The 12598-nt window shown below is 54.5% G+C and overlaps 3 protein-coding genes across 3 annotated transcripts; 2 read left to right on the top strand and 1 right to left on the bottom strand.

The window, feature by feature from the left end:
- Window positions 1-235: 235 nt before the first annotated feature.
- On the bottom strand, window positions 236-3221 carry CkaCkLH20_04184 (transcription regulator bdf1; the record flags this gene model as incomplete). Its single annotated transcript, XM_038886903.1, has 3 exons — window positions 236-607; window positions 662-3014; window positions 3130-3221. 3 exons carry the CDS (start codon window positions 3219-3221, stop codon window positions 236-238), a joined length of 2817 nt encoding a protein of 938 aa, XP_038747607.1.
- A 2864-nt stretch (window positions 3222-6085) lies between these two features.
- Window positions 6086-7297, top strand: CkaCkLH20_04183 (uncharacterized protein; the record flags this gene model as incomplete). The annotated part of the gene is made up of 1 exon (XM_038886902.1): window positions 6086-7297. The coding sequence occupies one exon, from the start codon at window positions 6086-6088 to the stop codon at window positions 7295-7297; it is 1212 nt and encodes a 403-aa protein (XP_038747606.1).
- Window positions 7298-7943: 646 nt separating this feature from the next.
- Window positions 7944-8903, top strand: CkaCkLH20_04182 (uncharacterized protein; the record flags this gene model as incomplete). The annotated part of the gene is made up of 1 exon (XM_038886901.1): window positions 7944-8903. The coding sequence occupies one exon, from the start codon at window positions 7944-7946 to the stop codon at window positions 8901-8903; it is 960 nt and encodes a 319-aa protein (XP_038747605.1).
- Between the last annotated feature and the right edge of the window lie 3695 nt (window positions 8904-12598).

Here is a 12598-nt window from a genome sequence, read left to right as displayed (position 1 = left end):
CCGCCAGCAGTGGGCCTGGCGCAAAGTGGATGCCTCGGGCGTGACGGCAATTGTTCGACGACATGTCCAAGAAACATGAGACGTTGCCGCCTCTGACATGAAGACGCCCCGCGAGACATCAAAATGATCAAGGCGCCCGATCCATCTACGCAGGCCAGGTTTGTTGGCGCGGAAACTCCGTTCTCCGTCCAAGATCCTGAAACATAAACGCGATGCAAATGAGGAGAGCGCTGCCTTATTCTTCTTCCGAGTCTGAAGACTCACTGTCTCCGTGGATCGGTGCTTCGTCCGCACGACCAGAGCTTCCAGGCCGCTCGTTACCATCATCAGAGCCCCCCTTACCGTACATGTGACGCAGTCTCTCAAGCTCTGCGATCCGTGCCTCTTGCTCTATAGCGTTCATGGGCTTGTTCTTCTTGGGCTTGCTCGACTTGGCCGCTCCCTTGGCAGGTGCACTGTGTACTGGAGAGGGCTCACGAGCTGACGGTGCCGGAGCGATTCCTTGAGCAAACGTGGGCAGCGCTTTCTTGCACAGATCCCAGAGCTTATGGAGAGCCTCGTTCGTGAGCTGATCTATTTCAAGCTCAAGTTCACCGCTGCTGTTCTCCTACAAAGATTGTTAGTGTACAGATCGAATCATGGTGAGGGGGCAAACACGCACAGATTGGCCTGTGTCCTTCTTAATGATATCAATAGCTCTCTCAATATGCGGACTCTCGAGGTCGTTGATAGCGTTCGCGATCGCATCTTTCTCAGGCTGTGTCATATTTCGGAGTTTCGCCTTCTTCGATCCGCCGCCGCCACTCTTCTTCGGAGGTGCTGCCGGCGCCGACTTCTTAGTGGGCGCGGCGCTGGCCTTTGGCTTAGTTGGCTTCGCAGGCTTGGGCTTAGCGTTCTTCAAGGGCTTCTGGCCCTGCGGAAGGTTCTGCTTCTCCTGCAGGATGCGCTGCCGGATGGTTGCAATCACAGATTGTTGGAGGTCAATCATTGCGTCGCTTGACGCGTCTGCGGTCTTGTACAGATTCGTCAGCTCCTCCGTCTCTTCCTGAAGACGTTTTTCAAGCATCTGGATCGTTTTGTTCGTCTGAGGCGCAGCAGCAGCAGCGGGGGCCTCCTCTTCCTCCTCTTCAGCCTCGTCTTCGCTATCGCGGGCCGAACCGTCAGACGTGGGCTTCGCCGGCGTGTGCTTCGCAATCCACTGATCCTTCTTTGACCATAGTTCTCCGAAAATCTTCTCGAGCTGCTCACCCTGCTCGTAGACGGGCTGTCCCGGACCGTTGAACTTGTAGCAGTTCTTGAAGACTTGCTTAACGTCAACTCGGAACTCCTTCGTGGTCTGGTAGTCGTAATTCTTGAGCTTGCTCATGATTGTACCGAGATCCATGGGGCGCTTGATGATGGTAAAGTAGGTGGGAATGGCCAGTGCAACGGGATCGACGGGATACAAGAACGGCATGTTGCAGTGTGCGTTTTTGGAGTCCATCAGTTCGGTCAAAACTTCGTAACAGAACTGAAGCTCGATGGGGAGCTTTTTCTTGTTGAAGTTCTTGGCCGAGTAATCCGGGTCACGGTTCTTGGTAGGCTGGATGGCGCGCTTCGGTCGGTCCAAGTCATTCTGTGTCGAGGCACGTCGGACCTGAGGCACACCACCAGGGGGGACCGCATACGCTTCTGTCTCAGTCTTGGCCGGAGGACTCGCAGCGTGAACACTAGGCTGTCTGCGGACAGGCGGTGTGGGGGCCGAGGTTCGCGACTCGGAGTGGGAGTGACGGGATGGCTTCGGCACTGGCTTCGATTTGGCGGGTTCATCCACGGGGATGTCCGCCACACGAGTCCAAGCCAACTTCACGACGCTGAGTGCAGCCTTAGTGAACTCGTTGGTTGGTCCGTTGAAAGCGACCGAGTTGTTGTAGACCAGGGCAAGGTCGTCCTTGAAGGAGCGCAATGAGCTGTATTTGTTGTCGCGCAGGTTTCGCTCGAGCTCGCCAATGTCCATCGGTTTCTTAATCCGCATCATGTAACTATCGGCGAGCCCAGGCCACAGCTTGACGACAGGCTCCTTGAAATGGGCGCCGTGCTTGGTCTTCTTCACGCCGGCCAGGACTTTGCGGAACTCGCGTATTTGATGAGGCGTCAGAGGCTTCGGGTCACGTTCAGGGTCATTCCACCTCGGGAGGTCGTCGAAAGAGAATTCGTTCTTGCCCGTGTCGCCTGGCGGCTTAACCTCGACGGTAGAGTCCGCGGCCGGTGCTTCCTGAGAGTCGGCGTTGGACTCCGTCTTAGCTCGCTTTGCCGCAGGCTCATCGGCAACATCCTCTTCGCGTTCGCGGGACACCTTGGCTGCCGGCGCAGGTGCGTCGGCCATAGGGACGTCGGCATCCTTGGGTGCTGAAGACTTTTCCTCGTTCTTGTCAATTGCCAGTTGCGACATGCTTGCTGGGTGGAGATCTACCTCTTGGCCAGCCACAGCAGACAGCGCAGGGGACTCTGCTTCTGTCTTCGCCCCGTTAACCTTCTCATCGTCTTGGCCCATCTCGACATCCTCCTTGGCATCAGGCGCGCTCTTGGCAGGTTCAGATGCCTCGGCCGCCTTCTCCTCGGCCGTGATTTCCGACTTGTCGTCCGGCTTCTCCTCGGCGGCGTCGGTCATCTCGACGTCTTTGGGTGGCTCCGCGGATTTCGGACTGGGTGGTTTGCTCGATTCCTTTTCGTCCTTCGCATCGTCTTTGGCCTCCTCGAGTTCCGCCTTGGGTTCCTCCTTGGGTTCGACCTTGGAGTCATCCTTGGGGTCATCTGTCTTAGCCTCATCCTTCGACGCGTCGTCGGACTTTACGGTCTTAGGCTCTTCGGCTGACTCATCGGGCTTTACGGGAGATTCCTTGGGCGACGGCTCGGGCTCTTTGGTGGCGGTCGTGTCTGCGTCGTCGGTGTCCTTGTTCTCGCCATCGTGTTTGCCGTTGCCATTGACAGTCGGCTTCTCGGACTCGACGGGCGCCTCGGATGGAGATGCGTGACTACAATCATGGTGTTAGAATCGAGTACATGTGCGCCTGCAAGGATGCGCCACGAGACGCAAACAGTTTCGAAAGCGCCAAACATGAACAGGAATAACCAGGCAAACAAACTCACCCATTAGTCTCGGCCTTAGTATCCTCCTTTGCCGGTGTTGACTCGGCTGGTTTCTGATCCAAGGTGGCGCGTTCCGATTGAGGTGACGCCATGACTGCCATTAAAGTATTCGCGATGTAGAGAGATCACTGAGCGCGACGCGACATCAACGGCGGCACGCGCAGGTCGTGGTGATCGTGGTTGCGATAAATCGAAGGTCGCAGTTGGAGTGCGAAGGTGATTGAGGATGAATAGCGAGGCGAAGTCGAAGACTTGTTTCACGACAGGGTAGTCGCGAAGACGTCTGGTGTTCGGAGGAAGGCGCAAGTCAGGCAGCAACAAATGCAATGCGCAAATCGCAGGGAAGCTACCGCCGACAAGGTTTGAAGCTTGGGAAGGTGCGTCGCAAAGTGGGATTGTTGTAGATGCAAGTCGAGCAGGAAGAACCGGGATGCAGCTATCGCGAGTGTCGCAAAAACCTCGGTGAGAAGATTCGCGAATGCGCCGGGAATGATTGCAAATGCGCCCTGGATGATGCGCCGTGCAGATCGATGATGATTGAATGCGGACGAGTCGGAATGGGTGGATTGGTTAATCCGGCCGAGTCGCGTCTGAATTGGAAGGTGCGGTGCCGAACGGTCTGGCGATGGCAGCAGGTGCGGCGGTTCGGGAGGGTGGAGGGACCTAGAGCGGAGGAAATCGCGTGCACGTCAGTGATTTTTGGCCGAGATGGCGGCGCGTGCTATTTATGAGAAAGTGACAATTGGGAGTGGTCCCCGGAGAGCCGCTTATCTGGCCTTATCGGGGGGAGGAGGCGCGTGCAATCACGACCTCGACCCAACTGCTTCAGAAGGGGTTCGGCCTGAAAACAGCGGCAGGAATAAAATAGCAGCGTTGGAATTGGGCAGAAAGCGCACTCACTTCAGTGTGTAAGAGGCGGGAAAGGGTCAGTGAGGTGTTGAGGTGGTCAGTGCGTCAGGGTGATCGACGACGACGACTGGGAGGGAGGGAAACCAGAAAGGCCGAGGGAAAAAAAAGAAAAAGAGGGAAGAAATGGCAAGATTGCGAGGAAATGGTTGGAAGAGCAAGTTGAAGGAGAAGGGGGCCGACCAGGGTGGAAGGGGCCCAAGGGTGACATAAAAATGCATACTTATGCAGGCGGTGGAGAGACTGGCCAATGGGATTGCATATTGCTTCCCGGATTGGGACTAAAGGCGCGAGGCTGGGAAATGTGCAGTGACCAGGGTGAGGTGAGTTGGATGGGGCCGTGGAGCGTGGAACGGATGGATATGAATGTGTGATGTGACGCGGGAAGCCGAAACGAAGGGGGAACATGTTGTTGAAGAGGTGCAGTAAGAGAGGAGAGCTTACCTCGTAATGGAATCGGACTGTTTGCTGTCGCAGTATGTTACTTGTCGAGCTTTCGATACCTAAATGCAGCAAGAAGAGGTCAGTACAAGACGCAGAAACATATGGCTGATCCCAAGTCCAAGTGTACGTCACCGAGGCTGGTGAGATGCGGTGAGGTGAACATGATGTGGATCTGAGCGGATGCAATGAATGCCAACGCGCCAGATTCCAACCGAGGAGCAACATCAATCATCCCAAATACAGGACACACGAGGATCAACTCGTAAGAGTGTGTTTGTCATTTCTGAGTGTACATAACAGATGGTTGTAAGGTACAGGGCTATGTCTGGCCGTGAAGCCAACACCAACGCTGTCCGTCGCAAGAAAGAAGAGAAAGACGCGATGGCGACGCAAACGCATGTGTTTGGAAAGAAGGGAAAGGATGGCAGACGGCCGACGGTGCCGCGACGCGACACGACTGAATGCGCGCGGGTGCTGGTGCAGCAGATGCGACAAGAAACAAATGTCGGTACGTACCGGAAAGAGTCGGACTTGGGCAGTGAAGCCGTCGACTGTGATTGGGAGGAAAGTCCAGGTCTCGTGACAGATCAGATGACTGGTGAGCTTCGTGGAATTCTTCCAGGACTTTTTCGCATTAGAAGGCGCGAAATTCAGGAATCGGGGCCACTTCTTATTTGTAGGAACCCGCCAAGTCGCGCTGACCCCAGCGCGCAGCTCGACAGTTTACCCTTGCAAGGGTATGCGACAGGGATGGAAGCACCCCTTTGGTCCAATCATGACCCTCCATGACGACGAAGCGGGGCATGATGAGACAAATACGGCATAGCACCCAGAGACGGTTCCACGCCTGCCTGAGCAGCGCGTCGCCCAATCAGAGGCTTCCGTGGTTTTTCATTGAGGGTACCAGCGCACTTTGGTCCAATCAGACCTCCGTTCGACGGGACCTGGACGGGACCTGGACGGGACGGCTTTTCAGTGCTTCTCGTCCTTCTTGCCGTCCTGCTCCGACCTGTCTTCTCGCGAATAGCTTCCACCTAAATTTTAGGCTCCGCGCACAGCCGCCGCGTCTTTGCGACCTGTTTGAAGCTCGCGATGCGCCGCGTTTGTCAACAAAAAGGCGCCAGCTAGCTGAAAACTGGAAGCTGAGAAGAAATGGCGTGGATGGTAGATCGCGCTGAGGAAGCAAACTCTTGCGCTTGCCACCCAACAGAAGAATGGTGAGCTTGATGGCATGAAGCTCCGCGTTGAAGGTGGAGGAATGACATGTGCAGCGGTCCGTACCCAAGCTCTTCCACGTGACGCATTCCGTTGCCGTGATCTCTTACGTAAGGTAGAAGCGCAGACGGAGCACTTCACATCGGCTAAACTCTGCTCCGACCCGACCCCGATGCGGCCCCACCCGACATCACCGAAAGTGCCCACCAAGCCTCTTATGTCAGCATCCCCGCGGGCGGTCGATTGCCAGACGGGAAAAAAAATTGGCAACCGGCAGAAAAAAAAAGTTCAGGCAGGTCGTTCGTTGCTGGAGACGTGAGGGTCCCCAATCGACAAATTTGCTACCCTTCACAATTCCGCCCTTCAAGATACCCCAACAGCACCAGCCATAATGTCTGCGAAGAGAAGGTCATCCGGCAAATTTGCGCCGCCGGTCGTCAAGTCCGCGATCCGAGCCCCCAAGACGACAATTGACGAGAGCAGAGCTGCCGTCTCCGCGACAGATTCCCTGCAAGCCGCTGTCAAGGCCGACGCCGCCGCCGAAGCAATCACAATCTCTTCCGACGAGGACAGCGAGGACGATGTCTCCGACCAGGAGATGGAGTCGCCCGACGCCGAGACGAATGAACCCGTGAACGGCAAGGAGGACGCCGCCGAGAACCAAACACAACAAAAGCCCGACGCCGAAGGAGGCGCCGCAGAATCTGACGACGAGGCCGGGTCGCCCACCTTTGGAGAGCTGCTGCGCGGCACAATCGACGTTCCCGCCATCCTATCCCAACAAGGCGACGCCACCTCCAAGGCCGTCTCCGCCCCCGTCTCAAGAAAGAACCTCGCCGTCCCCTCTTCGCTATCCTCTCTCAGCACCGTCCTCACCCAGGCCCTCAAGACCGAAGACACAGACCTCCTCGAGTCCTGCCTGCAAAACACCAACCTCGAGACCATCCGCCAGACCATCGAGCGCCTCGACAGCAGCCTGGCCGGCGTTCTCCTCACCAAGCTCGCCGCCCGCTTCCACAGGAGACCTGGTCGCGCCGGCAGCCTCATGATCTGGGTGAAGTGGACTCTCGTCGCCCACGGTGGTGCACTGGCCATCCAGCCCAAGGTCCTCGACCGCTTGGTTGCGCTGCAGAAGGTGCTTAACGAGCGCTCTCGCGGCCTGCCGAGCCTGCTGGCGCTCAAGGGCAAGCTCGACATGCTGGAGGCTCAGATGTACATGCGCAAGGCGAGACCGCGCAGACGCGGCGCGAACCAAGTCGAAGACGTCGACGACGAAGACGAGGATGACGAGGAGGAGGATGCCATCTACGTCGAGGGTGACGAAGGAGCCAATGTCGGCTTGATCAACGGCGTTGGCGCGGGTAACGAAGACGACGACGAGGTCCCCACGACGAATGGCTTCATCGGCGACTCTGACGATGACGACGAGGAGGAGGAGGCCGATGTGGAGGATGACATGAGCGAGGTCGAGGAGGCGGACGAGGATGAGGATGTCGACTACGACGATGTTGAGGACTCCGAGGACGACGACGACAGCGATGCGGAGGCCGCGCCGCCGGCCAAGGTTCAGAAAACTGCTTCTTCTTTCGCGAAGAGAAAATAAGGGCACACGTGTCCCGACTCATAGAGGAAGGGGTAGAACGGCACATAGACTTGGCTCGGTCGTCAATTGACATAATACTGTGCAATAGGGCAAAACGCGTTGTAGGAGTTTTTGGTCAATCAATTGGGTTCTTAGTGATCGGTTCATGACGCGCTCGGTGTACAACTTCCTCCTTGGAGCTCCATTCAGGCTCTGGTAACCTTTTCTGGATACACTGATTGGTTTCTCCAGGCGATGTATCTTGATCAATTCGTATAGATGCACTCTCACCATCAAATGTCCGACGCGTTTACGGGTCTCTCACACCGACGACCCGGCTCACCGGAGCACAAAGGCTCCACATTCCCTTTTGGGAGACGGAGGCACGAACCTCCATGATCAAGATCCACCGGCGATCCCCTCTACAAACACGTTCCCGCCAACCAGGCGCGCAAAATGCGACCTCAATTCGACTCAATTGACCATTGACCAGTGACAGACAAGCGGAGTTCAAGATGAAATACAAGTTCCCTCTCCAATTCGCCCCGCGCGTGGCTGGAACTGTCTTTGAAGGCATATAAAAGGCAACTTACACCCCTTCGCCTCACCTCAAATCCCTTCGTTCTCACCGGCTTCGACAACCAACACCACGCATTCACCGCCCAAGATGCGTTCCCTTCTAACATGGGCCGCCGCCCTCCCCCTCGTGTCAGCAGCAGCCCTCCAACAAATAACCTCCTTCGGCCCCAACCCCACAAACGTCTCCTTCTACCTCTACGTGCCCGACTCCCTCATCCCCTCCGCGCCCCTCCTCGTCTTCCCGCACTGGTGCCACGGCACAGCCCTCGACGCCTTCAACAACAAGCCGTGGCGCTCCCTCGCCGACTCCCTGGGCTTCGTCACCATCTACCCCTCCACGCCCTGGACCGCCGACTACTGCTGGGACGTCTCCTCGCCGCAGACCCTCTCCCACGACGCCGGCGGCGACTCGCTCGGCATCGTGAGCATGGTCCGCTGGACCCTCGACAACTACGACGTAGACCCGGACCGCGTCTTCGTGACGGGCGTCAGCTCGGGCGCCATGATGACCAACGTGCTCGTCGGGGCGTACCCGGATGTCTTCGCGGCGGGGTCCGCCTTCGCGGGGGTGCCGTTCGGGTGTTACGCGGCCGACGGCTTCGCGGTGTGGTCCGACGACTGCGCGAACGGGCGGATCACGCACTCCGGGGAGGAGTGGGCGGAGATCGTGAGGGATGCGTATCCGGGGTACGAAGGCCCGCGGCCCAAGTTGCAGGTTCTACACGGGGATGTGGATAATGTGCTGAACGTGACCAACTTTTACGAGGAGATCAAGATGTGGACGACGGTTTTGGGGACTGGCGAGACGCCGACGGAGGTTGTGGAGGATGATCCTGTTGCGGGGTGGACGAAGAGCGTGTATGGGAACCGGGGACTGTTTGAGTCGTTTTTGGCGCATGGGGTTGATCACAATATCCCGGATCAGGTCGATGAGGTTGTGAGGTTCTTTGAGCTGGACTGTGTTGGTGAGGGTTGCTTTTCGAGAAAGTCGTTGCCTGTGGCTGGGGCTTGTAAGAAGAGGCGTGGTCTCAGGATGGCGACGCCATGAGAAACAGAACTTAGAGGGCTATCACGAATGAAATGTTTTGTTTATGAAGTGTGAATAGAATTTGATGATTGTAGAACATAGGCATTCAAGTTCATCAAGATGTTTAGCCAAGACCAAGATTACCTTCTAATGGTTTGTTGTAAGAGGCACACGTTATGCCAAGTGGGATATCGGAGAGCCGAGCGGCGCAGACGGACGGCACTAATCGCAGACGAGTTCTCAGCCTCATCTACACGAACATGCCCAGTCTGTGGCATCCAATCACGGAAAAATCGTCAGCATTCGATCTTCGCAGCTGACATATTTAATTGCACATAAAGATCACAATCCCCATCTTTATTCGCTCTTCTTCTCTTCATGATCTTGGCAAGTCCTGAAGAGACGAGATCTGCCCTCGACTTCCATCATGGCAACAAAGTTTCAAAATAACAAGCATGTGTACTTCACAGGCAACATCGTTCTACTTCTCTTCAACAGCATGCTCGTTGGCCTCGCTGTATACGTGTATACCCAACATGATGGTCGAAAAATTCGCGACGGCTTTTCTCACGTACGTATCGCGCCGTTTCACAATGATAAAACAACACACTGATTCGATTCAAGGTCGCTATATTGGGTTCCATGTGGCTCTTCATAGCCTTGGACTTTCTGAGAGTCTGGAGGAAGAGAAAATCGATAAGGAGGCGCGGAAGCTGGATTGCCTTTTTGATCTTTGTAAACTCGGCGTGAGTGCTGCGTGTTTGTCCTAACGTTTAACTGAACCAGGGCATCGGCTGACATATACGTCTTAGAGTTATCGTCAACCTCCCGGAGAGCATCATAGGTGTCTTGGATGAAGCTCGAGACGGGCTGCCGAAGCTCACGCTCATATCGACGTTTTATGTTTGGTTCGTATGCCAGGCATGGCTTTACCTGTACGTTTCGCGTGCACTACACTCTTACGGACTTGTCACTGACCCTGGTGGGATGGCAGTGTCATTATTGCTAATATAGTTGTGCCTTTGGTCAATGCGTTTTGGTGGCTGGTTTCCTTTCGGACGACATCTCACGGAGATGAGCCAGAAGCAGAAACTGCTGGGATTTAACGCATTCTTGTCGACAGTTGTGATCCCACTCTGGAATCTACGATATTCATTGTCGGCTAAATATTCTGTAGTTAAGGGCACAAGTTAAGCTCAAAAAGTAGCAACTGAGACCTTATGTTTTGTGGAGTCTGAAATGAAGCCGGCATTCCATGACAGACATTCTCAACGTCAAGTGAACTGGAAACGTTCTTATTCTCAACGCAACAGGTTGCACAAACAAAGCCAAAAAGAAAGACTCGACGTTGGCCTGATTCGAACAGACGCTCCCGAAGGAACAAGATTTCTAGTCTTGCGCATTAGACCACTCTGCCACAACGCCATGGTAATGAACCCGCACTTGGACGGGGATGCCAAGATGGTGGACCCCAGAGATCCATCAAGCTTGAGATACCCACCCTGGCGACCACGACGGTGAATGCAGCTTGCTGCCCCATAGAATATGAATTGTGGTTATTCTCTTCGGGTTTATTATATGACAAAAAGAAAGATTGTGAGCGGCGTTAAAGATCTTAATCATATGTCTCTTTCCTTTCAACCGCTCTGCGCAGACCTCAACCTGAGCTGCTATCGTTTTCGTCTTCTATAGAGTCCAGCCCAGATTGCTTCTGACTGCTCAGCGGTATGTATGTCTGGTTCAGATTCAACCGCAGAACCGGTTTCATGACTTGCATTAGAAGTCTGATCTGGTGCCACATCTAGCGACAAGTGCCCAGAGTCGGAGGCGAAATAGTCGTTGACAGCAAAGTAACCCTGTTCTTTCTCTTGGCTGGTAGTAGAACGAGTGGAAACCATGCGCAGTAGAACATCCTCCGCTTTATCCCACTGTTCTGATTCCGGCAACTCCAGATCCTCGAACCAACGATACATCAACCATGGGAGTATCGGATCGGTTCCTTCTAGTGGCTCTGTAGACTTCAAGAAGCTCGTATTGAACATTCCGGATGCTCCAGATCTCTCCAAGTTGTCGATGGGTATGTCCGCCCAAGGAAGCGAACGCAGTGAGAAGTCGTGAATGTGTTCCAGAATGTGGCTAATTAAGCCGGGCGAATCTCGCGGCCCGGATCTACTACAAAGAGGGCACTCGTCAAGCCCAAATGAGATGCCTGACGGCCATAGGCGAACCGTTCGTAAGTGATTCTCTGGAAATGATTCGGCATGCGCCTCCCGCACATGGTGAACTAGTTTGTCTGTGGAGTGGAAAGCTGCATCCGAATCGTCACAGAGTTGGCATCTCCATATGTTTTGGTGATGTTTCTTCATATGCCGCTTCAGCTTTGAGGTAGAAGAATATTGTATGTGCGGCATTGGGCAGTCTTCGATGATGCAAATGTAAGGGCAAATATCTGCTGACAAGTGTAGTCTATATCGGGTGTAAATCAGCATTGTAGTTTCAAGTAAAACCACGCCTCAGTACATACTGACCTCCAAGCCGTCTCATTTGTGAGAATTGTGGACGGCAATAGCTCGCAGCAACAGGGGCATTTTATCGTTTCTCGCTGCCAATCCGTACTCTTAACAACGCCTCGAACCCGGGATCGGGGTGTTGTAAGGCTAGGATAATTTGCTGAAGTCGTGATTAAACTATTTTGGCCTGATCTTGGAGACTCTGTCGATGATGAGGCGAGAACTCCTCTGGCCAACCTGTGAGAGCCCGTTGCCTGTTTCTGACGGGCTATTGATGGCCGGGTTTCGTTCTCGTCAGAGTAATTTTGAGCGCAAAGGAATCGACTTCGTCTTTGCAGATTGGCCGCTATAAGCCGGTTATGAAGCCAAGTAAGTTTGATTTTCATATCTTCCTGCCATCGAATGGGCATCACTCTGGGCGACTGCAGGCTTTTCTCCCGAGGTGAGGTAATCTGAATGAAAACCATGCACTCGAGATGGACTTTGAGATCAGCCAGAGCTGACGGGTTTACTGTCTGGTCAATTTTGGCAAATTTGATCTCTTTTCCGGATTGGCGAACTGCGATGGCGACCAAGTTGAGGTTTTCGATTAACGAATCGACGCTGTTTTTCACCGCCTCGAGCGTGGAAGGGTCCTCCTTTACGGCGTTTTCGCAGTCAATGAGACAGTTTCTCAATTTCGGAAGCAGACTCTTTGCAAGGGCCGATTCGCGGGACTTCAGTTGCATCTCGTCGTCCAGAGGAGTCTTCTCGCCACCCATTCCTTGAGTCTCCCGCAATCTTTTCACCCAAAGATTGAAGTCGGCTTGCCGGTTCTCAACCCACTGGTCGTAATTGAGGGGCACCAAAAGAGTACAAGTGTGGAACTGTCGAGTGCACATGTCTATCAGAGCCTCAATGGACTGCTTTTTTGGTTCATCTGGCCCAGGCGACCGTCCCTGGCTCCTGGGTGGTGGGCTCAGCGGAATAGCATGCGATACAGAAAGCGTTCCGGAAAGCGTCGATACAATCTGATCTTCATCTACCGGGCCCTTCATTTTGATGCCCATGCTTTGAGTTCGACCTACGGGGGCCTTGTAGGTTGCTGAGGAATTGGAGAATGGTCTTCGTGAAATCCGACCCTCCGAAATTGGCCTTAATATTTCGAGGTCCTTGTTGTTATGCTGGGATTTTACAACCAGAGGCATTCTACGGCCTCTAGCAGCG

The sequence above is a fragment of the Colletotrichum karsti genome (assembly GCF_011947395.1).
Source record: "Colletotrichum karsti strain CkLH20 chromosome Unknown Scaffold11, whole genome shotgun sequence".
In the NCBI taxonomy this organism is placed as follows: domain Eukaryota; kingdom Fungi; phylum Ascomycota; class Sordariomycetes; order Glomerellales; family Glomerellaceae; genus Colletotrichum; species Colletotrichum karsti.
The sequence above is the reverse complement of the archived record's forward strand: the minus strand, read 5'-3'. Positions and strand labels throughout refer to the sequence as shown.